Raw genomic sequence first — 26,822 nt, forward strand, 5'->3', positions numbered from 1 at the left:
AGTAAGAAATATATATGTGTGTGTAACCATGATAAAACTAATACAAATATGAAGATCACGTTGAGTTTCAATTTACAACATTATGTTTATTATTTATTAACATGTAAATCTTAGTTATCAAAACAATAAACTAATAATCTGGTTTTTATTAACTAATCAAGTATTCAATTTTTATCAAAATTATCAAATATTGGTTTCACTATAAAGGTTAAATAATCCGGTAACCCTTGCCGGAAAACCGTCCACTGTTCTTGCAATATCCTCCATAACATTGTCTCTCACTACCGCCAACCTTCATTACCGATATTCAGCCCTGTCACCCAAACTCCACTTCTGGATTGTCGGGTCGCTTGAAAACCAAGCCATGCCTGACATCTTACTAGTTCCTCGAAAAAAAAAACGAGAATCATCGGAAGCATGCCATTCGTCATAATACATTCCTTGCAGGTCGGAATGTTAACTGACGCTCAATTCTATATCTTTATGTTTCCGGAACGGTCACTCTTGGTGTCGTCGGAGTCCCGAGACACCGTCTTCGTCGCCTCTGTTGTGTGATGTGACCACCGTCACGCCACTGTGGTTCAACATTTCCGTCATCGTCGGCTCTGAACCTAGAACCATCATCTTCGTTGTTTTTGTCAGATAGGTTCTGCAACGATTTCACTGGTTCCATGTCCTTGGGTGCACCTCCACCAATCAACATAAGGTTCTAGAAGGTTTTTATAAGCAGCGTAGGATTTATCACGTTCATGAACCCGTTACTTAGCTAACTCTCCACTCTTGAGTTGGTGTTTCATATGATTTTGTTTGTTAAAAATATTATTAAAGTTTATTCATAGATTACGGACTATACTTTAGTAGCAATGTATTATTTAGTGGTTTGATTATTAATATCACAGTTTTAGACTCCACACACGGGCTGACGCATCATTTCAAGGCGTCTCGTTTATAAATTTATAATTCACTATTATAGTATAGTAAGATAATTATCTAGTAATGATCATCATTCGGCGACATATATATATATATATATATATATATCTTTATTTATTTGGTCGGTTTAATTGCCGGTATAGGTGTACCGCGCATTTAAATTAGTCACTGGACTTTAACATTATATTCACGTAATTAGACATGACATATTTCATATAGTTAATATTCATATAGCCGGCTTCAAGAGCCGACACGGATTGTACCTGTAACACCCTGACCAAAGCCGGCGGAACATGCCGGGGTGCAACGTGATTGGACAAATACACAAGACACTATTTAAAGTGACAATATTTATTCAACTCATTTTATTTCAACAAATCACTAATAACACATCTCGTTCATATAAACAAATAGCAATCATATGGTTCATTTCACTAATACCCTAATAGTCTTGATAACGATTTCCGTCAAGCACTCGAGTCAACAAAAGTTAAACCTGTAACATTTCATAAAATAAAGTTTGTCAACACAAAGGTTGGTGAGCAATTCATAAGTTTGAGCCTATAAGTATATAGTAATAAAAAGCCACAAACTTGTATACAAGACAATAAATAAAAGCTAAAAACTTGGATAAACTGACAATCGCTAATAGTTTTACGTTAGCGCCACCTAGCTACAAGGGGTTGCCAAGTAGTCTAGGATTTTATAGTTATCGTTAATTGCATTACGTTAACGACACCTTGCCATGAGGGGTTGCCAAATGGTCTAGGATTTATAGTTCCACCATCCAAAAGCGATAAACACATAGACAAATAAGCATAGAACACCAAATCGAGCAATTATTCAAGTAAGGTATACAATCACGTTTGTGGGTTTAAGATGCAAGTAATTAAAGCATTTAGTTTGATAAGTATGAAATGTCACCCCAAAACGAAAGATGGAAAAAGGGGTATGAAAGTACTCACCTCGATTGATGAACCGAGAAATAAATAGATAAATAAATGAAGCTCGAATGGTAAACGAACAGATCCAACTTGAAACGATAAACACCGTAGCTAAAATAAATAATGTAATATATATTAATAAACTTGAAACCATAATGAAACTATATTGGAAACATTGGACGAGAAGGTTCGGTTGTAAATCGGATTACCGGTTAATTTGTTAATGATTAAGGACTCGTACTTAATTAATAATTTAAAATAAAATATTATTATTTTATTGAACTTTTAAATAACTAAAACAATATCAAAATAGAAACAAGACGTGCTTAATTTAAGAGTTCGGGTTTTATAAAAATGAATTGGTAATAAAGTTTATAAAAGTATTATTAATGATGATGATAGTAATGATAGTAATAATTCAAAAAAAAAAGATAGGTTGTATATATATATAGATATAAGATAAAGATAATAGTAATAATAAGAATAATTATTATTAATAATACTAATATAGTATAATACTAATACTAATAGTTATAGAATAAAGATCTTAGTATTAATTAAAATGTTGTTGATAAAAAAAATGATAATAATAATAATAAATTATATTTATAGTAAATTATGATACCATACGTGATGTTGGTTCGATTTCTAAACGAGTTCACAAAATAACCATATTAATATTATTGCTAGTAACTAATGATGATATATGATTTTAATAGATAATAATATTATGACTTTTAATAATATTAATAACAATTTTATATTTATAATAATAACGACAATAATTATAATATTATCAATTAATAAGTATAATAGTAAGTTATACAAAATAATACTAATAACAATCTTTATATAGTAATGTTAGTATTAATAGTAATAAAGTTTTGTTAAGTATAAAAATAACATCGAAACCGGTCTAGGATGAGACCCGAACCCGTGACCTCTAGTTCAACAACTTATGTACCAACCGACCGAACCAAAATAACAATTGTTAATTTAAACCCATAATAAAGATAACATATCCATTATCCGGTCGTTTATCTTTTCCCCAAATTCAAAACAATACCAAAATCCATCCAACCCGTTTCAAAGTATACAACCAAATATATAACCGATTATAACGATTTCAAACTTATAGTCGATATATATAAAATTATTAACACCCAAGTCTAATATTACTTTACCTGTTAGATGTTTATGAGGTCGGCTCTACACCGGGAACAAAACCCGAGTCGAAACCTACCGAAGACGAAGAAACAGAAGCCGAAGCCATTTCCGGCCGCCGGAGGCGTGCCGGAAAAACGATACAGAGAGAGAGAGAGAGACAAGGCGGAGGGAGAGAAAGACGAGAGAGATAGAGAGCTGCGGTGAGAGGGAGAGGTAGAGAGAGCTGCGGTGAGAGGTCAATTCCGGCCGCCGGAAAAGCGAACAGAGGGGAAGGGAGGATGGTGGGTGTTCGGTGGTGGTGGTGCGACAGTGAAGGTGGTGCGACAGTGGAGGTGGTGGGGTGTCGCCGGAATATCGTCGGAGATGGTGGCCGGAAAATCGGCAGGATGTGGAGTGACGAGGTTGGTGGTGGTGGCTGCGGGTGGTGGTTTGCGGCTGAGATGGTCGGAGAAACGAGGGAGGGAAGACGGCCGGAGCTCGGGGCTTGCCGGACCGCCGTCGCCGGAAAACGGCTCAATGGTGGTGGCGGCTGGGCTTTGCATGTATAAGATGTTAGGGTTAGGTTATGTTTGTTGTTTATATATATACATATTTTCAAAAGTGGCCCCTCAAGTTTCAATAAATGTTTAATATGAGTTTAAAGGTTTTCAAAGTTATAACGAGTTTACGAAAATTAGATTAAACCCTCTGTGTTTTCTCAACGACACTATAATATGACAAAACATCGATTTATTGGTGATCGAAATATATAATATAATATTGTATAATAAATAAATAAATAATGTTCTAAAAATGTTGAGTCGGGTTCACGTAATAAAAGTTTACAAAATGAAAACAACTCAAGACTCGAATTTTGACGGATGTCACAGTACCACTATCTAAATATGACATAATGTCATATGTCATTTTATTTTTTACTATCAAGTAACAAACAATAATAACAACACTCAATTTACTATTATTTCCCTTAAGTGGTCATAACTAATATCGGCACAATTGGCGGTCGCATATAATTCTAACTCGTTAATCTTTGATGTTGTACACAAATGGCCGCAACCTTGTACTTTATCTGACCTATTGATATTAACTAATAGTATTTTTCCTTCAATATTTTGTCACCTTTTGGTACTGTATAATTACTTCATAATAGAAAGGTTTAATCGACATCTCACGTGACGCATGTGTTCACTTTAATTTTAGAATTAGTTATTACAATTACTTTAACTTACTAGAATGATCCTCCTGATTTTCTTTTATGGACTTTGATTGCCTCGAAAGCCAGTACAATTTGATGTGTAAAAAATATCAGGCCCTAAAATCGAGGTTGTTACAATATTTATCACATGTTGTATTTGGCGAAGTGTTTTCATACACATACAAACATCACTTGTATGATCAAATATAAAGCCGAGTGCGTATGAACATTGTGAGAACATAAAGTTTTGCATAAAAAAAAGCTAATAAAAACAAATCATCGGTTTATACATCACTACATATATTCTCATGATTTAAAATTGGTTGTTGTATTTCCATTTTCTCATAACTCTTTTGGGATGTTTTAGCTTTGGTCCTATCTTTCTATTTTAGAGATTCTTTCTATGATTAGCTTGCTTGAGGACAAGCAAGGTTCAAGTGGGGGGGGGATGTTTGATGTATATAAAAATCTACATCTTTTAAACATCAAATAATCTCCAAAATATTATCTCTATTGTATTATCTAGTTCAAATAGCTACGTATTATGTTTATTTCTATTTTCAAATATATTCTAGCCTCAAACAAAGAAACAAGTGGATACAAAAAGAAAAATGAAGAAAAATCAAAGAATTGTGTTTAATCAGCCTAACACATCCCCCATGTTGCAAGCAACACACCCCTCATATTCACCTCTACAAGAAAAGATAAAAATCTGATGAAGCAAAACATGGGGCCATGCTTCATGAAGCACACCCATGTGTCACCTTTCACAAAAAGACATATATATATATATATAACACTCTAAACACGGGGCCGTGCCTCACCTAGACCGCCCCGGTGGTGAGTCATCATGTACTACCTGACAAAACATTAAATGCACCTCGACTGCTGCACACGGGGGCGTGTCAGCTTCTACAGATAGTCTATTAATAGATGTGCATGTTGCATTATTTCAAGTGTGCTTGGAGAGGGTTTAGACAGATTTCTCATTTAAAAATACTCACTTTACACCCATATTGAAGATCCATTGGAGAGTTTAAAGGCTTGGAGGCATTTATCATCATCATCCATCATCATCATTATAATCATTCAACACCATTAAAGAAGGAAGATTCATCATCATATTGGTTATATTGTTCTAGCTTAATCATGTGTTTGTTATCTTCATCTTCTTTAACGTTCATTGTCATGCTCATCATGAGCTAAACCTTCATTTACCATATAAATCTATGATGAACCTTGATTCTAATTGATTATTATATTGGATATGTGATTTAGTTTCTATGAAATTCTTTGATGAGATATGTTTTGTCATTATAGTTCATTAATTCAACATTGATGATTAACACTGATTCATGATTCACTCATGTTCTTGGAAACTAGAAATGGTAAAAAGGATATCTTGATATTTCATCCAAAACGTATTTCCTTGTGTTGTACTTAGAAATGATGAGATTCAAGTTATGATCAATTTCACTAGTTTTGATAATTCTGAAATAAATTTTTTAACATGATTGGTTAGGTTGTCATGCTAGTTAAATAAATCATATGTTAAAGGAATGTGTAATTATAATCTACTTAAATCAACCAATGGGAGGTTATGTGAATAAAATATAACCACCCGAAGTTGTTAGAATTGGTATTTAAGAAATTTAAGTCAATCCTAATCTTTATACTTCACTAAAACTACTTGCTTACTTTGGCCATTATCTTCGATCGTGATGGTCGTTTCACCTCTCATTTTTGGAGATCGTTGCAAACCGCCTTGGGTACCCGTATTGATCTCAGCACTACTCACCTGCAAACCGATGGTCAATCCGAGCGAACAATTTAAACTCCCGAAGAAATGCTACGCTCTTGCATACTTGATTTTGGTGGAAATTGGGATACTCACTTACCCGTCGTAGAGTTTTCCTACAATAATAGCTTCCACAGCAGTATTGGGATGGCACCCTTTTAAGCTCTCTATGGCCGAAAATGCCGTTCCCTGATTTGTTGGAACGAGATTGGTGAATCGCAAATCACCGGCCCCGAGCTTGTTCAAGAAACTTCTGATCGAATCGCCCTTATTCGTCAAAATCTTCTTGCCGCTCTTAGCCTTCAAAAGAGCTACGCCGATAAACTCCATAAACCTCTCGATTTCAATGTTGTTGTTCGAGCTCTCCTTAAAGTATCTCCTTGGAAAGGGGTAGTCCGCTTTGGTAAAATAAATAAGTTATCTCCTCGTTTCATCGGCCCGTTTGAGATCGTTGAAATGGTTGGTAGAGTTTCAAATCGTCTCAATCTCCCTGAAGAGCTCTACAATGTTCATCCGAATTTTCACTTTCCAATCTCAAGAAGTTCTTAGCCGAGGGAAATCTCCACATACCCCTCGATGAATTACGAATTGAAGAATCTATGCGCGCTATCGAGAAACTAGTTGAAATTGTGGATCACAATGACAAAGAAACCAAGCGTAGCCGTATTCCTCTTGTCAAAGTTCGTTGGAAATCTAAATGTGGCCCCGAGTTCACTTGGAAAAGAGAAGACCAAATGAAAACCAAGTACCCGCACCTCTTCGTTACGGCTTATTAATTTCGGGACGAAATTTTCCAAAAGTAGGGAATACTGTAACATTTCGATATTTCGTTTCTTGTTTTCTAACCGTTACCTGACCCCGTTTGTATTTGGGTATCTCTTTAATAAAAAAAATCTCGTATTTATCAATATATTTATTTGTTTTATTTATTTATTGGTAAATGATTATTAGTTATGTGAAAAATACAACCCATAACTAATTTTAATCCACTCATGTATCCAACATCATACTACAAGAACCAATTAGCAAAATAATAAAAAAAAAATATCCTTCTTCCTTCGTTCTCCCGTTCAGCCGACACCCCCCCCCCCCACCTTTCTCGAACCGCAATTTTCGGACGTAATCAACGAATTTGACATTTTCAAATGAGTATCATACCTTAAACACACCCTACCGACGTTCTAATTGTAGAATATAATATCGATTGACAACTAATTCATTTAAATATGAGTCGCGGCTAAACTAGGTTATTTACGCTATAAATACGTGTTTTTTATTCAATTAACGGGTACCATATATCCCCTACTGCATCTCGACCTTAAACCTTAAATCAATTACAACTTACAAAGTCGTTAAAGACCCATAACGAATTCAATTTTTAAGTCCTGAGCCTAGTCATCATTCACCCTCAATCCATCATAAATTTTGGTATTGTTATATGCTTTTTGGTCGTTTGCTTCCTTTAAATAAAAGCCCTAACTCAATTTCAATTAATAACAAGTAATTAAAGGGGTTCAAATCCTAGGGTTTATAATTGGGGAAGAACAAGAACCAGAACATGTGTTTATTAATTTCCGTTTTAAGTTATTAAACAAGTCAAGGCGTTGGCCTGATAGCCAGCGCGTGTTATGTTAAAGTTTGAAAACCGGCCTAGGGTGCGGGTTCGAATCCCTTATGCCCGTTTTTTGGGTTTTATTTTTTATAATTTCATTTTAATAAGTTTTTACTATTATTATACATGCATAACATTAAATAAACATTGTTTTGATAAACCGAACCCCGAAATAACTCATTTCTTTTCATATTCATGTATATATATATATGTATAGATATTTGTTGAACTTTTATTATTGATTCTATATATAAATATATAACTTTATATATTATGCGCATACATATAATAAGTAAGATAAAGAAAATGTATAATAATTCTTTTTACGACTCTCGCTAACGAACCAAATTATACTAGATATTCAAAATATTTTGTTTAACTTTTCGATTTAATGTCTACCTTAGTTATGTAAATATTAAACATAAAATTTATAATAATAATAATAGCGTTAATGATAATAATCACAACAACCATAATAATATGATAATACGACTAATTAATATTAATAACCTCATCAAAACCCAAGATTCGTCATATTATTATTCCGTTTATATTTAATTCATGTTATCATTAACAACTATGAACATTTGTCGGTGAATCTCGAGGAGCTTGACCGTTTTTATCCTAGTTTTTATTATCTCATCTTCACTTAATCCACTTGTTAAACTTGTAAATTTATAGTACGTTTAACTTGTGAACGCATAACACCCCCAAAATATAAAACGGTAAATTGCTCGATTAGTTGATAAAACAAGGGAATGCGGCTTATAAGTACATACATGGTGAATATGAGCTTAACCCCAGCCAGGGGCTCTGCCCCTTGGACCCCGCTAGGGGCTGCCGCCCGTAGAACCCCGCTACCAGGGGCGATGCTTCGGACCCCTGTTAGTTAAGGGTTTCACTAACCTAGACGTATGATATAGTAGAAGTAGCTAATTGATACATATAATTATTACCACAGTTAGCCGTGCACAGCGAATGAGGGGTATTACCGTTGAACTCAGAAAGGGACAAGACACAAGTGAGTTTCTAGCCCCTTTCTCTGTTATGTGTTCGGGGCTGTGTGCATACTCCTATGTGTTAGTTAATACACTTACCTTAAGTGGTAAGTGTATGTCGTATGTATGATTAAATGTATGTGAACGAAATAGAAGATAGGTATAAGTATGTATTTGTATAATTGTATAAATGTATGGTCGTGTGGTGGTATCGCAAAGTATGACGGGTTGCAGACGCTAATAATATCTACAAAGGTTAAAGGGTTGCATACCCTAATAATATATGTGAAGGTTAAAGGGTTGCAGAACCTAATAATATCTAAGCAGGTTATAGGGCGAAATGCTCTTTAAAACGTATATATAGTTATGTGTGTAATGCACATGTTAAAATAATGAAAGTATGAAAAAAAAAAGAAATGTAGGTATGTATGTATGTATGTAAGAAAAGTAAACAAGTTAAGTATGTAATATGTATCTTCGGATACGTATATACGTACGTCTGTGAATGTAATTTATGTTGCCTGATTAACTAGAATTCACTCAACGTAACTGACTTTTAGTATACACGCATGCAAATAGGATGAGACAGATGGCTTGAGGAGCACACATGGTTGAAAAATAAATAAGTCCTAATACAATTTCTTTTGTGATGGTTATATTTAAGTTAAGTTTTGTGTTTTGGTTATAGTGAAAGCACCCATTGACAAACGACACCCGTCCGATGAGAGGCTTGAAAACCCAATCTGAGCGTCAAGTATTTATAAAAATTGAATTTCAAAACCTCAAGAGAGGGAGCAACAAAAGAAAAGAAAAGAAAAGAAAGAGGAAGAAGGAAGCCTCTCCCCTTTTCCATTATTCTCTTCATCAATCCTTTTCAGGAATTCAATTCAATTCTTTGAGTTTGTGGAATTCGGTTCGGTTATTAAATAATGGAAGAGAATTTCCCTCCCAAAAGTACTCAGCTGGATTTTAATACTGCATCGGAGGAGGCTTCTCTTGTTTTGCCGCTCCTACCACCTATCAGGCCTACGTCAGTCTCTCTTCTCATTTCAAATTATGCTTATTAACCCTTTCAAATCACTTGTCTTATACATTACCCATTAATTATCAATCATATATTGGATCAACTTTCAATTTTGCCATTTCAGGAAAATCGAGTCCCCAAAAGCACGCCCAAGACTAAATGTTGATATAAAGGACGGTACTCCGAAGAAGCAAAAACAATGCAACTGCAAGCACTCTCGATGCTTGAAATTGTAAGTACATCCTTTACTATTTTTCAACTCAATTTTCTAGTTTTTGATGATATTCAAATGTGTTATTGCGTGGTCAGATATTGTGAATGTTTTGCATCTGGAGTATACTGTGATGGTTGCAACTGTGTTAACTGTCATAACAATGTCAATTATGAGCCTGCTAGGAGAGAGGCTGTTGAAAATACTTTGGAACGCAATCCAAATGCATTCAGGCCTAAAATTGCAGGCAGCCCACATGCAAATCGTGATAATAATAGAGTGAGTTTCTCAATTTACTGTTTGCGCTTGATTGGTGTTTAAAAACCCGTGCATTAATGTGATTGCCATTGCTACATATTTACGCAGGAGATTGTGCATAATTTCTAATCAGAAGTATATATGTTATGTCTACTAAACTTTTAATACATGATGAGTAATTTGTCACTTAATTCTACTTGCTTCCTATTAGCGAGATATGACTTGTGAATGGATTGAATGGGTTATGGTTTATCCCTGATAATAGAAACCACTTTTAATGCTTACCACCTCCTAATTCTTCTATTTTTAAAGTATATATATTATCATTGTAATAACCATAGTTATCAAATGCGTTAAGCGCTTGAAAGCGTTAAGGTGGGACCTAGCGCCCGGGCGATAAGCGCAAAAAAAAGCGCCCGATTTTTTTTAAAAAAAGCGCATATTAATAAAACAAAAATTTAACTAAAGTAGAACATCTTAATAAGAAAACAAACATTCATACTTGAAACAATTCATAAAACAACCAAAATCCAAAACATGAAGTATCAATACATCTTAATAAGAAAACATAGAAAAACCAAAAACCAAAACACAAAGTACCAAGTAAATCTTAAAGTTAGATAAGATATAAGGAACATAAAATCCAGAATAAATAAGGAAAAGAAAGAAATCCGAAAATAACAACAGTTTTGTCACAAAACTAACATGTAAATTCTGAGATCTTGATGATTTTGGTGCTATAAGATAGGATTATGAAAGCACTTAAATAGTGGAGTTTTAGGTTTTACTTTAGAATAGGAGCATGTGTTATAAATGACGTTTAATACATTTATTATTTAATACGCATGGGAACCAATTATGCGCTTTAAATAGCTGATGCATTAAAAGCGCAATAAATTCGCCTTGCCCGGTAAATGCGCTCAAGCGCCAAAAGCGGTCGCTTTTGACAACTATGGTAATAACATAGTCTCTACATATATATAACGCATTAATTATATGTTAAAAACATGGAAACCTTTTTTTTTTGGGGGGGGGGGGACCTATTTGACCTGTTATGCAACCGACCCAGTTTGTCACCTGATCAAGTAAATAAAGTATACAATTAGCACTACTTTTATCTATAGTTTTGTTTCTTTAAAGAATCCCCCCCCCCTCTCTCTCTCTCCTTCCCCCTCTTTTCTATGGTTATAAGTACATAAAACTTCACGAAATAGTAAAAGAGTTTTCAAGTGTTTTACTAAAGTCACTCAACTTTCATTAGGTGTTCCAGTCTTGTAAGTTTGTTTTAGTAAATGTTTGCGAGTAGCCGAGTTTGTTTAGTAAATGTTTATTTATTTTTTTAAATTTAGGCGAATGAAACATATATGAGTCCTAGTTGTTATTTAGTTATTGAAAAATTTCTTATAAAATTGAAGCAAAAGGTAACACTAACAGTGAAGAAAAAGAATAAAAGATTCACCAAGTAATAATCAAATTGTTCAATTAAAGTCAAATTGGAAAAGAATAATCACTAAATAGTAATGAAGATTCATGTGTTTCATTTTCTCACTTTATTTTAAAAATGTTAACCATTTGTAAAAAAAATTACAAGATTGGAACATCAAATGTAACTTAAGTGGCTTTAGAGAGAGAGAAAAAAGAGAAAATTAAGTGACTTTAGTGGAACAAATGCCAAACTTGGTTGATATTCTGGAAATTTATAATTAGGGAACCTTTCAATTACATAAGTGACAAAAGATTTTTTTCGATATATTATGTGCATTGTAAATTATTGCAATTTTCATGTGACAAAAGGAGTGATACATGGTACTTGAGTGACTTTATCTTTGTTTTTAAATTTAGGAAGAGGCGGGGGAAGTTGTTGTATTGGGAAAGCATAACAAAGGGTGCCATTGCAAAAAATCCGGATGCTTAAAGAAATATTGCGAGTGTTTTCAAGCCAACATTTTATGCTCAGAGAATTGTAAATGCATGGATTGCAAAAACTTTGAAGGATGTGTAGAAAGACAAGCACTTTTTCATGGAGACTCAACCAATAATATTGCATATCTTCAGCAGACGGCAAATGCCGCCATCACCGGTGCAATTGGGACCTCCGGTTATGGTTCTCCGCCAGTTTCGCGGAAGAGAAAACCGCAAGAACTATTTTTTGGTGGACATTTAGAAAAAGATTTATCCAATCACAGGCTTGCACCATTTCAACAGGTATTATACATTTTTACATATAGTCAATTGTTACATAGTTGCTTTGTCTTTGACTTTAATTTTGTCTTGTTTAATAGATGAACCACATCAAAGTGTCTGCTCCCTCTTCCTTGTCTCCTATTCCTGGCCCACGTGTTGCTAATCCTACACCAGTAGGCACTTCAAAATTTTCATACAGGTACAAGTTGTGAAACTCTCTTTTCTTTTAAACTAATACATTAATTGTTAAGTGCGACTACAAAAACTCTATTATTACAATACTTTACAAACATGTATGCATAAAGCGTAATAAGTTAGACTTGGGTTTAAACACAACCAACATTGACCCATTCGCAAATTAATCCTTTTTAGCTATTTTTTTATTTGGCCCGTTTGAGGTTAAACACAACCAATATCCATCCATTCACAAATAAATGGGCAACTTTTGACCCATTGTATATTCTCCTTAGCTAATTTTTATTTGGCCTTTTTGAGATTAAACACAATCAGCCGTTTGCAAAATAAATGATTGTCATTGACTTGTTCTCTTTTTCTTTTGTGTGAAGATCTCTTTTAGCAGATCTTATAAGACCAGAAGATATGAAGGAGCTTTGTTCTGTTTTGGTTGTATATGCAAATGAAGCTGCCAGGATGATTGCAGGTGAATACAACATTTTTGCTGCTATTATTTCAGTTGCAAATAATATTATTTTTGTTTTTATATGACCTTTTTGTAGCCCACGCATTCTTTACAACATGGTTATAATTTCAATTTAAGATATAAAATCCTTGTCTTGTCTTTGTAATTGTTTACTAACTTGGATTGAAGCTAATGATTATGTCAAAATGGATTGATATAGTCACATAGGTTATAATTTATCTAAAAAAGGTATAAACTTTAATAACTTAGTTAAACATGAGACGTGTCCAAACTGCACAAAATGTATTTAAATGCTTACAAGTCTTAGCCTGTACACGAACCGAACATTTAGCGAATCGTTCGGCGGGAAGTTTGTTCAATTAATAAACGAACAAACATGTTGAACAAATTTTATATATTCATTTAGTTAGTGAACGAACATGAAAACATGTCCCGTTCATCATTTATGTTCTCTAGTTTTACTATGTTTAGGCTCGTTTGTTTACATTTGTTTATATACTCAACTAAAATATTATAGGCACATTACAGTTTTATTTTAATTCTGTGCATCACCTCTACCAATTCAGTCTAGTGTATAAATGTTTTAAGCTGAACATGTTTACTTTTAATTTCTGTTCATTTGGTTATGCTTATTCATCTTTTTTCAATTATGTTTGTTCGTAGACCGCTCATTTATACTTTAAACAAACTGACATGGACACACTCATTTTCTTAACGAACGGACATTAAGTAGAAAACCCAATTTGTTTAATTGTTCACGTTCGATCGTCTCCTCAGTTGAAGTTAAACAAACGAACACGAACATGCTCGTTCATGTTCATTCGGTTCATTTACAAACCTGCGTTACAATTTTCTGCATCATTTTATTTGAAACAGATTAGCATTTTTATAGTACACTTTTACTTATATTTAACTTCAAAGACAAACGAACAAAAAGTATTGGTCGGTCAAGTGGTCAACCCATCCTTACCTGACCTACAGTAAACATTTACATACAGCTTGTCACTTGTATCTGCTTTGACTTGAGTCAAGGTTGACCTGAACCCATGTGTTCTTAACTCTTAAAATAGAAACACGGATCCAGGTTTTTTTTTCATATCTTAATCTATTTTTCAATTTGTATTCAATGTTTTATATGTGAAAACACAGATGACCAGAGAGAAAACAGTGATGCATCAGAGGCAGTTAAGGACCAAACACAGGGTCAGAAAGAACCAATGGGAGATGGTGGGGCCCTGACCGATAAATCCAGCCCAGACGAGTCAACTACTTCAGATGGGTCAAAAGGGAGGCCCATGTCTCCAGGAACCCTAGCCTTGATGTGTGATGAACAAGATACAGTTTTCACCTCTTCAACTTCTAATGGGCTAGGCCTTGGGCCCAGCACTACAGATGCAACATCTCATTTGCCAACTGGTCAAGTAGTAACCGAAACCTATGCTGCACAGGAGAAGATTGTCTTAACCGCCTTTCGGGATTGCCTTAACAAACTCATTACTTTAGGAGAATTGAAAGGTAATTTTTATATATTCTTTTGAAGGAATACTGTGGGCCCGGATCGGGTTTCTGTAGAACACATTTATTTCAACGAATAGACATGAACAAGAAAACCTTGTTCATGTGCGGTCGTTTGTTAGATTTTTGTTAAATGAACAAACACGAACATGCTCTGTTTGTGTTCGTTCAAAGACTTCTGTTCTAGTTTTTTATTCTATTATGGACATTTATTAAATATTGCGACTTTCTAATCTGGGATGTTTTTCAGTTGTGTACTCTTTCTTTTACAGCACAACGTACAACTAACTATATCATCGTTTCCACTCTGCAGAAACACAGTGCTCTTCATTGGCCAGATGCGATTCAGGTAGTCAAAGTCAAATGGAAGCCATTGAAAGCAACACCAATGTGATACGCCCGAGTCAAATGACAAGTCAAAGTCAAAGACCCTTTATCAATGGCTTTCCGAGGTCAACAATCCCGGCTCCTCAAGCCGGTAACACAGCAGCGTGGACATATGAGGCTAACAGTTCACATGTGAAAATCCCTTTTCATGTTGAAAATGGAGAATTAAAATTAAAATTAAAATCTGAAAAAGATATACAAAATTGAATAGTATAAGTGTGATTGTCAAATTATGGTAGTAGCCGCAGCCTGCTTCTTTGTAATGTTAAGCCATTTGTTGTTTATGGCTTTTCTTCGATGCGGAGTTGGAAATTACACTTTAGCCCTCTCCTTATTGTTAGAGAATTAACATGAATCTTCTTTACTTTTCTTTTTTTTTTTTTTTTAATTTAACGTAGTTCCTTTTGCAGTGAATTGCAGTGTTAAGTTAGGGTTTGTCATAGCCTAGGCATTAGTGATCAGTGAAGGTGTAATGTAATATTTGCCAGTGTTCTATTGTCTTAATAAACATTATTTTTACAAATTTGTTGTGTATGGATAAAAAAGTAACAAAGCTACATTTTAGGTATTTTTTTAGTTATTTTATTTGGATATCAATCAACTTGAATCATGCATTTTCTAGCAGGTTGGATTGAGTCACCGAAATTAATATAGAAACAAAAAAAGTGTGACAAATTCCTTTTCTATGAAATGAATGTAACCATTGTTCATTGTGTCACCATCACTCTTATAATATCGGGTTTTGAGTAGTCCTAAAAAACTTAAAAAACAAAAAAATAAATCAAATTTAAAAAACATTATCATCTTCATTCGTAACGTATATAAGCCTTATGGATACGATTGAACAATGATGGCATCAGGTGTCTTGACTTTATCCATACCTTAAATTTAGAAACGAGAGAAGAGATGTATATGGTCGAACAAAACCTATAGGATCGAACGAACTTGAATTTGATTGAACAAAAACCTATAAAATCATTGTTGAATAGAAATCGAAAAGTGTAAAAGTTGGAGAATTAGTAGAATAAATAAGCAATTAGAACATAGAATTAGAATAAACGTAGAACTTGAAATCAATAGATGACCAATTGAAGAGTCGAAGGAATTTATGTTGGAATATTAAACGTGTGAACTCACACTATTAGGGTATAAAACACAAAATGAGTCTTTTGGGCTGACCCAAATCTCAGATATCAGTAACCATTAATCAACCAAAATTAGAACGGTCAGGGTTCAGGCAGCGTGAATTCAGGTTCGGGTTTCATGGATATTACTACATTCGGGTTTGGGTTAACAATTTCTCGACTCAGGTTTTGAGTTACGTGCAAAACTGAGAAGCGTAGGTCTAGGTAGAGGTGCACAATATCGGTTTTTTTTTAACCAGGAACCGGGTAGGAACTGGTTTTTTTGTAATCGGGTACAGAATGTAACCGGTTCCGGTCAGGAACCGGGTAGGTTCCAAACCCGACCAGATGGACTGAGATGGGAACCAAGTGGAACCGGTTAGGGTAGGAACCGGGACCAGGTTTTACGTAAAAACCGGGTACACTGTTTTTTTTTTTGAAATTTAAACAAACTAGCCGTTAGGAACCGGTTCCAACGGCTATATAGCCTTTTTTGACCGTTGGAACCAGTTTTTTAACTATAAACAAGTTACACACATACTATAAATAGCAAGGTGTTGTGTATAATTGGTTAAACCACTTTCAAAACTATAAAACACACTCTAAATTACAATTAAGCTTAAACCGATAAACAATGGCAAGTAACGACGACGTTGTTATGGTAATCGAAACAACACGATGCCACGATGTTTGGGTTCATTACGATTTGTATGTCATGACCGACTCACAATAGATGACCCGGTGCAAGTACTGTTCCAAGTTGCTGAAAGCGGGGTCGAACTTCACCTAACGCAAGCGTACCAATAAGTATTGTCGTGAGAAAAAAAGTTTGGATGCCAAGAAAGCGGAAGCGGGAGAGTCGTCCGGCTCTACAACTCAAGCACCTACCGCCGCCGGTAACAACGCTTAATCGTTGTAAATCGTCGGATTAAAACGACGGACGTTGTTTTTTATTTTAACTTGTTATGTTTAGGATCGTCATGTTTTAATAATGTTTGTAATATGTGTTGTTTATATAATAAAATGTTCATCGTTATTGTAATTTATTGAAAAAGTAACAAAAAATAAAATATGACTAATAAGATATAAAACATTACTAGTAATAAACAAAGCAAAACTAGTTAATAAACAAAGCAAAACTAAATATTTTTTGAAAAACCGGTTCCAACGGCTATATTACCGTTGAAACATGTTACAACGGCTAGTTTACATTCAAAAACCGGTTCCAACGGCTATATTGCCGTTGGAACTGGTTCCAACGGCTAGTTTTTGACCTGTAACTGAGTTTTACATAAAATACCTATCGGAACCGGTTATTCCGGGTAGGAACCGGAACCGGTTTGGAACAGGAACCGGGTATGAACCGATTGAGGATATAATCTGTAGAACCGGGTAGAGATTTCGGGTATACAAATACCCAAACCAAATTTAGGTACACCGGGTACGAACAGAAACCGGTTCCGAGCCAGACACACCGGTTCAGGTCTGTAACCAGTTTTTTTTTCCACGTCTAGGTCTAAGTATTCAAACTTTTTAGCACCCAATTTCATATTCATAAAGTGAGATAAAGAAGTATTAAATAAATAAAAAGAGGAATAACACAAAAAATCACGGGAATGCTGTGAAAATAGCAAAAAGTTTGTAGTTTCCTTCGAATATATATTAAACCCATGTCCATGCCTTTTCTGTTTTGCTTCTGACAACAGAATCTTAAATCCTTTTACTTTTTTTATACAAAACACACAGACATACCCAAGTATTTTATGTGCTTGCATGTGTTTCTATTAATTAGTATACAGTTATTATACATATACACAATCAAAAAACCTACATTGGAGACCAAATATTTAAAAAAATGATGAAGACAGCCCCATCTGAAGCGCAATCTCAATCTGAAAATGATACCAAATTCTCCAAATCAGTTCAAGTTAGTGAATCTTGATTTTATAGTTTGATTGACTGATGTGTGTTTTTGTTTGAATTAAGAATTATTTTTTGTTGCAGGATTTAAAAGAATTGTGTTCACAGCTTCACTATGCTGCAGATTCATATCAATCCACCTTCTTGAATTCTAACCATAAGCAACTGTGAGTAGCTACGCTCCATTCTAACTTTTTGTTTAAAAAAATTTGTATATATGGTATCTGAAGAAACATGAAATGAATCTGACCTGATCCAAGACGATGTTCCTCGGTGTTCGAGATAAACGAACCACGACTTCATCTTCTTCTCCGGTAGTTCGAGACCTGCCATAGAAATATGGGGGTGTGGAGGTGACTGCTAAGAAATATCAAGGATCTCTTGTTTACAGACACAAAAATGGTTATGGTGGTGGCTCTTATTGAGGACAACAACCCTTAATAAGGAGGTGGAGACCTCCTTATATAGGTTGCCTAATGGCCACCATCATGGTACCCTAATGGGCCTAGCCCAGTTAGGGTTACCTCCACAAAACCCCCTCAGCCCAATAATATTGTATTAGTCCATATAATAAAATAAGCCAGACTTAATAAATTAAGGTCGTAAGCCGGGTTTAGTACCATATAATAAAATAAGCCAGACATGCGCGCCCGCGAGTCACCACTCCGCCGCTCTGCATGCGCACAGCCGCGAATCAACATTCCACCACCTATGGAAGATCCCGCACACATGGAACGCAGCACAACTTAGAAAATGTTTCATGTAAAAGTTGTCAAGTTCGTAATCAAGGCTTTTTAAGCCATTATGAATAATGATACGCTCTACTTTTTCTTAACATGCGTTCTATTACCTTTTGCATACATGTTTCACACTTCCCTTTATTAATTTTGAGCAATATGACAACATTGTATTGACATCAAACTAAAAATAAAACGAAGTAAAACATACATGCGCGAGCTTCAAGCTCAGACGCGTTAACGAGTTTTAACTCTAAAACGTTAGGGCCTTAGCCCAATAATATGAGCCTTAGCTCAAATTACTCATAGCATCCATCCTACGTATTGCGCAGCTGGACCATAAAAATACCTAAGCACAACTAAGGCAAAGCACATGCGCGCTCAACCCTTCGCCATGAATGCGCGCTCAACTCTCCGCCATGCATGCGCGCTCAACTCCCGCCATGCATGCGCGCTCAACTCCCGACATGCATGCGCGCTCAACTTTCTGCCATTCCGCCGCCATGCACGCGCGCCCGCGGATCCTCACTCCGCAGCCATGCATGCGCGCCCGCAGAAACCACCATGTGAGTTCGAAAGACGACTCCATGCCTTAGGTTTTGCGCAGAAGACTTCACCGCCATGCATGCGCACCCGCGAATCCTCACTACGCCGCCATGCATGCGCGCCGCGAATCAGCATTCTGCTGCCATATATGCGCATCCGCGGGTCCTCAATACGCTGCCATGCATGCGCACCCGCGGGTCCTCAATACGCTGCCATGCATGCGCACCCGCGGGTCCTCAATACGCTGCCATGCATGCGCACCCGCGGGTCCTCAATACGCTGCCATGCATGCGCACCCGCGGGTCCTCAATACGCTGCCATGCATGCGCACCCGCGAATCCTCACTACGCTGCCATGCTTGCACACCGTGGATCAACGTTCTGCTGCCATGTATGCGCATCCGCGGATCCTTAGTATGCCGCCATGCATGCGCGCCGCGAATCAGCATTCTGCTGCCATGTATGCGCATCCACGGGTCCTCAATACACGCCAAACTTAAAGGTTGGGAATCCTCATAAACCCATACGGCCATGCGCCAAACTTAAAGGTTGGGAATCCTCATAAACCCATACGGCCATGCGCCAAACTTAAAGGTTGGGAATCCTCATAAACCCATACGGCTACACGCCATATTTAAAGGTTGGGAATCCTTATAAACCCATAAGGCCACGCGCCAAACTTAAAGGTTGGGAATCCTCATAAACCCATAAGGCCACGCGCCAAACTTAAAGGTTGCGAATCCTCATAAAACCCATACGGCTTCGCGCCGAATACAAGACCGAACGCGGCTCCGCTCCGCTCAACACGCCATCATGATTAAACCTCTTATAACCCGAAGCAAAGTATACATATGCAAAAAGGTACATTTGGGAAGCACCGGGTCCAAAAAACCGTACAAGCACTCCTAATAAGTCCAGAACTCCAACTAACCGCTTGCACGCCCAGGAGCAGCACTGGACTAGGGGGACTAGTGGAGGTAGGATCCTAAATACCCGGTGGGTCCAGTTTCCAATTTTCTTATCATCATCCAAGAATTTCATTGAAAAACCTATCACCGGAAAAAACAAAAACATGGCGGGCAATTAGAGTCCACGCCGCCTCCTGCTCCGGCAAGCAAGCTGCAAGTTGTGATGATCACCGTGGCACAACTCTCCGCCACCGCGCATGCGCTTACCGTGGTTCAATACAATGCTAACATTCATGCGCACCACGACAAGTGAACCTCGCCACCGGGTAATGTCATTGCGCCACCACGCGTACACGCCACCGCGGATAACCATCTGGCCGCCATGGTGCATGCCACCAAGCATGAGTTCCACCGCTATGAAGCAGCAGCGCGCCATCACGCATGCGCGCTGGCGCCGAGCACCGCACCACCGCGATCCAACACCTCGCCACCGTGCATGCGCATCGCTAAACAACACACCGCCATCATACTTGCGGATCACCACTACGCAATCACATCACAAAAGAACATTGCGCCACATGCGTGGGCGCCGTCGCGGAACAACACCGCGTCATTATGGATGGGCGCCTCCAAAAATTTGGTTTCTTGCATCCGCATCACTGTTCAAGCGGGAAGACATGAAGGCCGCCATCACGAAGACCACCATGTTTGTTATTTGTATTCCGTTCACGGCGTGTCAACCGCTTTCTCATGCGCATAGGCGGACAAAAACAGGCACAGCGGATTAACACCCGCCACCGCGGATCACACACACTAGCATACCAACAGCGCCACTGTAACGCAACAGCGCCACTATAGCAGGGTGAAATACAAGCCCCCCACGTATCAACACCGCGGATCAACATTCTGCCACCGCAGTCGCAGATCAACCTTTCCGCCACTCTACATGCGCACCGCCATGATGCTTGCGCGCAGTCGTGTATCACATTCCACCACCTATGAAAGATTCCAACGCCATGCATGCGCACGCAACCCAACGCCATGCATGCGCACGCAACCCTTCGCCATGCATGCGCGCTCAACTCCCCGCCATGCATGCGCGCTCAACTCCCCGCCATGCATGCGCGCTCAACTTCCCGCCATGCATGCGCGCTCAACTCCCCGCCATGCATGCGCGCTCAACTCCCCGCCATGCATTATGCGTGCTCCATACTCCCTCTAGTAGACCAACTCCACCACCAGTCACATGTGAGTAGACGTGCTAAAAGCCGTCCGTGGCAGGTCATATACGCGGACTGGAAGACGTGACAGCCGCTCCCGCGGGTGACATAAGCGCTCAGATATTCCAGCCCCGACACAGTGCCACCATGAAACACTAACGGCGTGTCATCTGGGCACTCACGAGGATCAACTAGCAACCATAAAGAGCCGCATGCGCACTCCCACAAGTTAACTTCAGCCATCATGGATGTATCGCGGGTCATTTCTGGCTCCCGCAGATCACGAGAGAGTTCCATAGCGGGTTGATTCTCGCCATTCCGCGTCCGTAAACAACTTTTGCGGGTTACTACCAGGGCTCGTCACGCTTCTGCATAGATGAAATTTACAACCATCATCGGGGACTGAAGAAGCGATCTGGATGTCTTTCGTATGACGAATGAAGGTGTTTTCTTGATGTATGAGTTAACTCTTTATATCTCTCGATATATATATATATATATATATATATATATATATATATATATATATATATATATATATATATATATATATATATATGTATATACATACACATTTATAGCCCCTCATCCGCCCATGTGATTAAAACTTTATTTAGCAGCGATCTGGATGTCTTTCGTATGACGAATGAAGGTGTCTTTCGTAAGCAAAGCACATGTCGTGTGCAATGATGGTACACTTTTTAAAAGAGGAAGGAATTATTTCCAATTTTTCATAACAGCCCCTCATCCGCCCATGTGATTAAAACTTTATTAACAAGTTTATTATTACAAGTTCAATGCTCCTAACATTATTTAGCAGCAATGAACTGGGGGACTATCGTGGTATACCACCACTACATTATCGCGATGGAAGACATCCGAATCTTAGGTCGGGAGCCTAATAATATCCCACATGGCCACGCGCCAAACATAAAGGTCGGGAGCCTAATAATATCCCAAACGGCCACGCGCCAAACATAAAGGTCGGGAGCCTAATAATATCCCAAACGGCCACGCGCCAAACATAAAGGTCGGGAGCCTAATAATATCCCACATGGCCACGCGCCAACGTAGGTTGGGCACACCTCATAATTTGCCCGAGGATGGGAACCTTGTAATACATCTACTTTTAGTCGATATGTTTTTGCAGATTCGGCTACGAGTCGCACAAGCACCTATGACATTATTATTATTATCTGGCTGTTTGTGCCTCCATTATTATTTTGAAGACAAGCCGGGATAGTCATCCTGCGTAGAAGAGGCCCTTGTGGGCCAGTCATTATCGTCATATTATAGCTCATAAGCCGCAACTCGCGCGCAAGCTTCATTATTTTTATAGCTCGTAAGTCTCCTCGCGCGCAAGCTTCATTATTTTATAGCCCGTAAGTCGCCTCGCGTGCAAGCTTCATTATTTTTATAGCTCGTAAGCTGCCTCGCGCGCAAGTTGCATTACATTATTATCGAGATGCGCACTCTATCTTTTATCACGCCCCGCGCCACTATTGTTATGATGCATGCCAGTGCACCATTATTATCATAAGGATCACAACATGTCACCATCATGGAGAAAACCTCTCAAAACTCAAAGACAACAAAGACAAGGCCGAAGAAAGGTGGAAAAAACCGCCTCATATCCTAACACACCTTATGAAGTCCAGCGCTCCACCTAAACGCTTGCACGCCTAGGAGCAACACTGGACTTGGGGGGCTTGTAGGGGTATGGTACTAAACCCGGCTTACGACCTTAATTTATTATGTCTGGCTTATTTTATTATATGGACTAATACAATATTATTGGGCTGAGGGGGTTTTGTGGAGGTAACCCTAACTGGGCTAGGCCCATTAGGGTACCATGATGGTGGCCATGAGGCCCCCTATATAAGGAGGTCTCCACCTCCTTATTAAGGGTTGTTGTCCTCAATAAGAGCCACCACCATAACCATTTTTGTGTCTGTAAACAAGAGATCCTCGAGATTCCTTAGCAGTCACCTCCACACCCCCATATTTCTATGGCAGGTCTCGAACTACCGGAGAAGAAGATGAAGTCGTGGTTCGTTTATCTCGAACACCGAGGAACATCGTCTTGGATCAGATCAGATTCATTTCATGTTTCTTCAGTATCAATCAAACCTTTAATCTAGAAGGTCAGTATTAGGTATACAAAACAAGGGTTAAAACGATAAAACTGAAATTTCAATCCATAAAATGAATTTAAATATCACCATGTTTGACTTCTTAAAACTAGAAAAAATTTCTACCTTTGTTATAAATACTCTTAATGTATTATCACAAAAAATAGGTCTACAAGGTCGAGTACTCTCCGAGTACTCGCTACAAGGTATGATACCAATGAGAGTTTCTTTAACTCCGCTTAGTTACTAAAAATTGTTCAAAAGTGGTCAACATGAGCCTGAAATACATCTAGTCGGTTAACTTTGGCATATTTTGGCTTAAAAATACAATATAATTCGTATGTATATAGTATTAAAGAACGAATATCATTTAGTTTAACTAATGGTTAACAATTTTTAGAATAATTTAGTATTTAAAAATGTATTTATCTTATATATATTGATATTCACTTATTTTGTTATAAATATTAGTGAACTTATGATATTTTAAATATATATATATATATTATCCAAAAATTAATTTTTTTTATATTTATTATGTCCGAGTACTCTCCGAGTACTCCCCGAGTACTCCGAGTACTCCCTCCAAAGGGGTCGGCCGCCTAGGGACCGCCTAGCGATTTTTGCAACATTGATTATCACTAGTAATCCAACTTAGGGTTTTAAAGAACACGAAGGAGTACATACACAATGCCCTCGTGACCGTTGCGGATCATCTAAGATCGGTCTCTGCTAATCTTGATCACCATTTATCGAAAACTGGTTCTGTCTATCAAACAGAAGTGAAAATCAATATCATGAATCAAGTGATTATCGAGTTAATCATATTATAGAAAGTCTTTTAACATTTAAATCTGGTAAACTAATTTACCTTTTTAATATACATAACAGAAACTGTTGACCGTCCAAGATTATTGTCACAAGATTGCTCTAGCCAAAGTTTCTGAAAGGGGAAGTAATCGGATATATAACTCTCGTTACATAAAACCACGTAAGATCACATTTTTTATTTATAAGAGTGTAACGAGCCGAGCCCAAGTCGCATAAGCTTAAGAATGTCTCGTTTAACTTAAGAGAACTCAATCTCGACTCGTTTAGAACTCTATTTCTAAATCTTAACCACAACTCGGGCTCCGCTATCTGTAAATTATTTCGGCATTTTTTTTAACTATATATATATATGTATATGTGTGTGTGTGTGTGTGTGTATATATATATAGTTGGTATCATTTAAGAACTCTAATAAAGTTAAAAACTCTCAGAAACTCTAAACAATCAAACATTTTTTTTAAATTTTTTTATATATTAACAATGTTTAAAAGTAGTTTTATCATATTTTATACAAAAAATTTTGATAACATATATTAATCACAAGTTTACATATTTGTAAAATTTATGTACTAACAAATTTACATGTGTAAAACAAAACATGGATATGTATAAAAACTAATTTTTAAAATTGTAATCGTAAATATATATATACAAAATGATAAAACTACACTCAAATAACATTAACATACAAAATTTCTTTATAAAAAACGTTAGTCTTCAAGTTCCTCAAAGTTCTTAAATAATTTAACAGTTCTGTAATGATACTCATCCTATATATGTTATATATGTTTGGTGTGTGTGTGTGTGTGTGTGTGTGTATATATATAGGGGAGAGTTATTTTGAGAACCTTGGTGAGTTTTAAGAACTTTAAGAACTCAATTTTGAACCACACATTTAATTAAATGATATGAAATATGTGACTGAGATTAAATTTAATTAAAAAATGAAGCAGCAGAGAGAATAAGTATTTATGATAACTACACAAGTTTAAACGTTAGTTACACATGTGTAAAAAGTCGATTCAGTGTGTAAAAAAATACCGTAATTTTTTGTACATCACTTACACTAACGTATTACACATGTGTAAAAAAATTTCGAGAAAAAAAAATATTACGTTGAGTTCTTTTGAGTTTTTAAAACTCAAAATGGTTCTCAAAAGAAATCAATCATATATATATATATATATATAGATTTAGTATGTAACATATATAAAAAATTATTTAATTTCTTATTATAATTATTATGTAAATATATATTTTTTGTATTGAATATAAGTTATTACAATAATAGGGTCGTTTAGGCTTAAGAGTCTACTCAACTCGAACTCGAACTTAAAGCTCGAGCTTGTTTAAGATCGGCTCAGTTCAAACTTTTAACGAGACGATCTCGAGTAGCCCATGAGTAGGCGTGCTCTGTTACACCCATCTTTTCAAGTTTTCTCATACTTGTTTCTTGTTACATCTGTCTAATACAATATCTTATTTCTTAAATGATCAGCCGTTTCAGATTCTTTTAAAACAAAAGAATATGATAAATTCAAAATAGATGAAGAAGTCCCACTGTTCATGTACACGTGTAACAACTATAAGACATCATCACTACTTAATGATTCAACGTCAATTTTTCCTGTTCGAGATAACTTATCTGTTCAGCCAAGATCTGAATCTTTTCAGTTACAGGTCATTTGTGTTTCCTTAAATTCTTTTAGGATGTTTTGCTTTTTTATCATTAAAATATGCTCATTTAATATTTTAGGACACGAGTAAAAGCAGACGAGGTCATTTGTTTATAAAGTCACGACCATACAATAAAATGTTGTTGCTAGGAGGAAGTCGAAGAATATGATCATATTGTTACGAATTTTAGAATAACTGGTATCAACCTTCTTTAGATTGGATGTTAATAAATATGCACAATATGCGAATTGGATTTTAATATTTTAAACTACTATCCGTAGGCCGATAAGAATGACACTTCTAATTTTTTACTTCCGTTGCCCATGAAGTTTCACTTAGATTTGCACTAGATCTACATTTGTTTTGCACTCAATTAGGTTCATAAAAATCCTTGTGAGCAAATCGAATGGAAATCAAGTGTAACTTTATGATTAATGTGTGATTGAAATTGCCTTCATAATAAAAGTAAAAGTTCAAACGTCATTGATTAAGTTGTGAAGATGGTTTGTTATTGGCCAATAAAGTTGCGGTTTGAATTATTCAAATACAATTTACATATATAATATATTGATTTTAGTACAAAAGTGTTCATCAGAGGTTGAAACAAATGGCAGATCTATGTGTGGGGCCCGAGACACCCTCAACTTTTTTTGCGAATTGCAATTTGATGTATTGTATACCCCAAAACTTTAAGATCCGTCAATTTCATATAACCAAACCTTTGCTTAATATGCATTTTTTATACCTACGAATTTTTCTTTTAAATTCATTATTGGTTGAAAATTGAAACTGAATCAAGCTTTTAAACCAAACTAAGTCAACTTGTTTAGCAAGATTAGAG

The 26,822-nt window shown here is 36.6% G+C and overlaps 2 protein-coding genes across 2 annotated transcripts; both read left to right on the top strand.

Moving 5' to 3' along the window:
- The first annotated feature begins 9,576 nt into the window (after positions 1-9,576).
- Positions 9,577-15,094, top strand: LOC143609641 (protein tesmin/TSO1-like CXC 5). The gene is made up of 8 exons (XM_077084341.1): positions 9,577-9,677; positions 9,796-9,903; positions 9,981-10,161; positions 11,983-12,345; positions 12,423-12,523; positions 12,891-12,985; positions 14,135-14,500; positions 14,814-15,094. Exons 1-8 carry the CDS (start codon positions 9,577-9,579, stop codon positions 15,092-15,094), a joined length of 1,596 nt encoding a protein of 531 aa, XP_076940456.1.
- Positions 15,095-17,830: 2,736 nt separating this feature from the next.
- On the top strand, positions 17,831-26,401 carry LOC143609640 (putative protein ABIL5). The gene is made up of 6 exons (XM_077084340.1): positions 17,831-17,938; positions 18,016-18,098; positions 24,132-24,279; positions 24,365-24,464; positions 25,803-25,984; positions 26,061-26,401. Exons 1-6 carry the CDS (start codon positions 17,867-17,869, stop codon positions 26,148-26,150), a joined length of 675 nt encoding a protein of 224 aa, XP_076940455.1. The 5' UTR covers positions 17,831-17,866; the 3' UTR covers positions 26,151-26,401.
- The last annotated feature ends 421 nt before the right edge of the window (positions 26,402-26,822 follow it).

Source organism: Bidens hawaiensis, unplaced genomic scaffold (assembly GCF_021521415.1).
Source record: "Bidens hawaiensis isolate Kalapana, Puna unplaced genomic scaffold, B.hawaiensis_p1.1 tig00008075_1, whole genome shotgun sequence".
In the NCBI taxonomy this organism is placed as follows: domain Eukaryota; kingdom Viridiplantae; phylum Streptophyta; class Magnoliopsida; order Asterales; family Asteraceae; genus Bidens; species Bidens hawaiensis.

Excerpts from the sequence above, each read along its gene's own strand:
- LOC143609641 (XM_077084341.1), top strand. The coding sequence starts at position 9,577 with ATGGAAGAGAATTTCCCTCCCAAAAGTACTCAGCTGGATTTTAATACT. Across the intron at positions 9,904-9,980 it reads CACTCTCGATGCTTGAAATT|ATATTGTGAATGTTTTGCAT; the intron begins GTAAGTACATCC and ends TTGCGTGGTCAG. Across the intron at positions 14,501-14,813 it reads TACTTTAGGAGAATTGAAAG|AAACACAGTGCTCTTCATTG; the intron begins GTAATTTTTATA and ends TCCACTCTGCAG.
- LOC143609640 (XM_077084340.1), top strand. The coding sequence starts at position 17,867 with ATGATGAAGACAGCCCCATCTGAAGCGCAATCTCAATCTGAAAATGAT. Across the intron at positions 24,465-25,802 it reads CTCTCGTTACATAAAACCAC|CCGTTTCAGATTCTTTTAAA; the intron begins GTAAGATCACAT and ends TTAAATGATCAG. Across the intron at positions 25,985-26,060 it reads CTGAATCTTTTCAGTTACAG|GACACGAGTAAAAGCAGACG; the intron begins GTCATTTGTGTT and ends TTAATATTTTAG.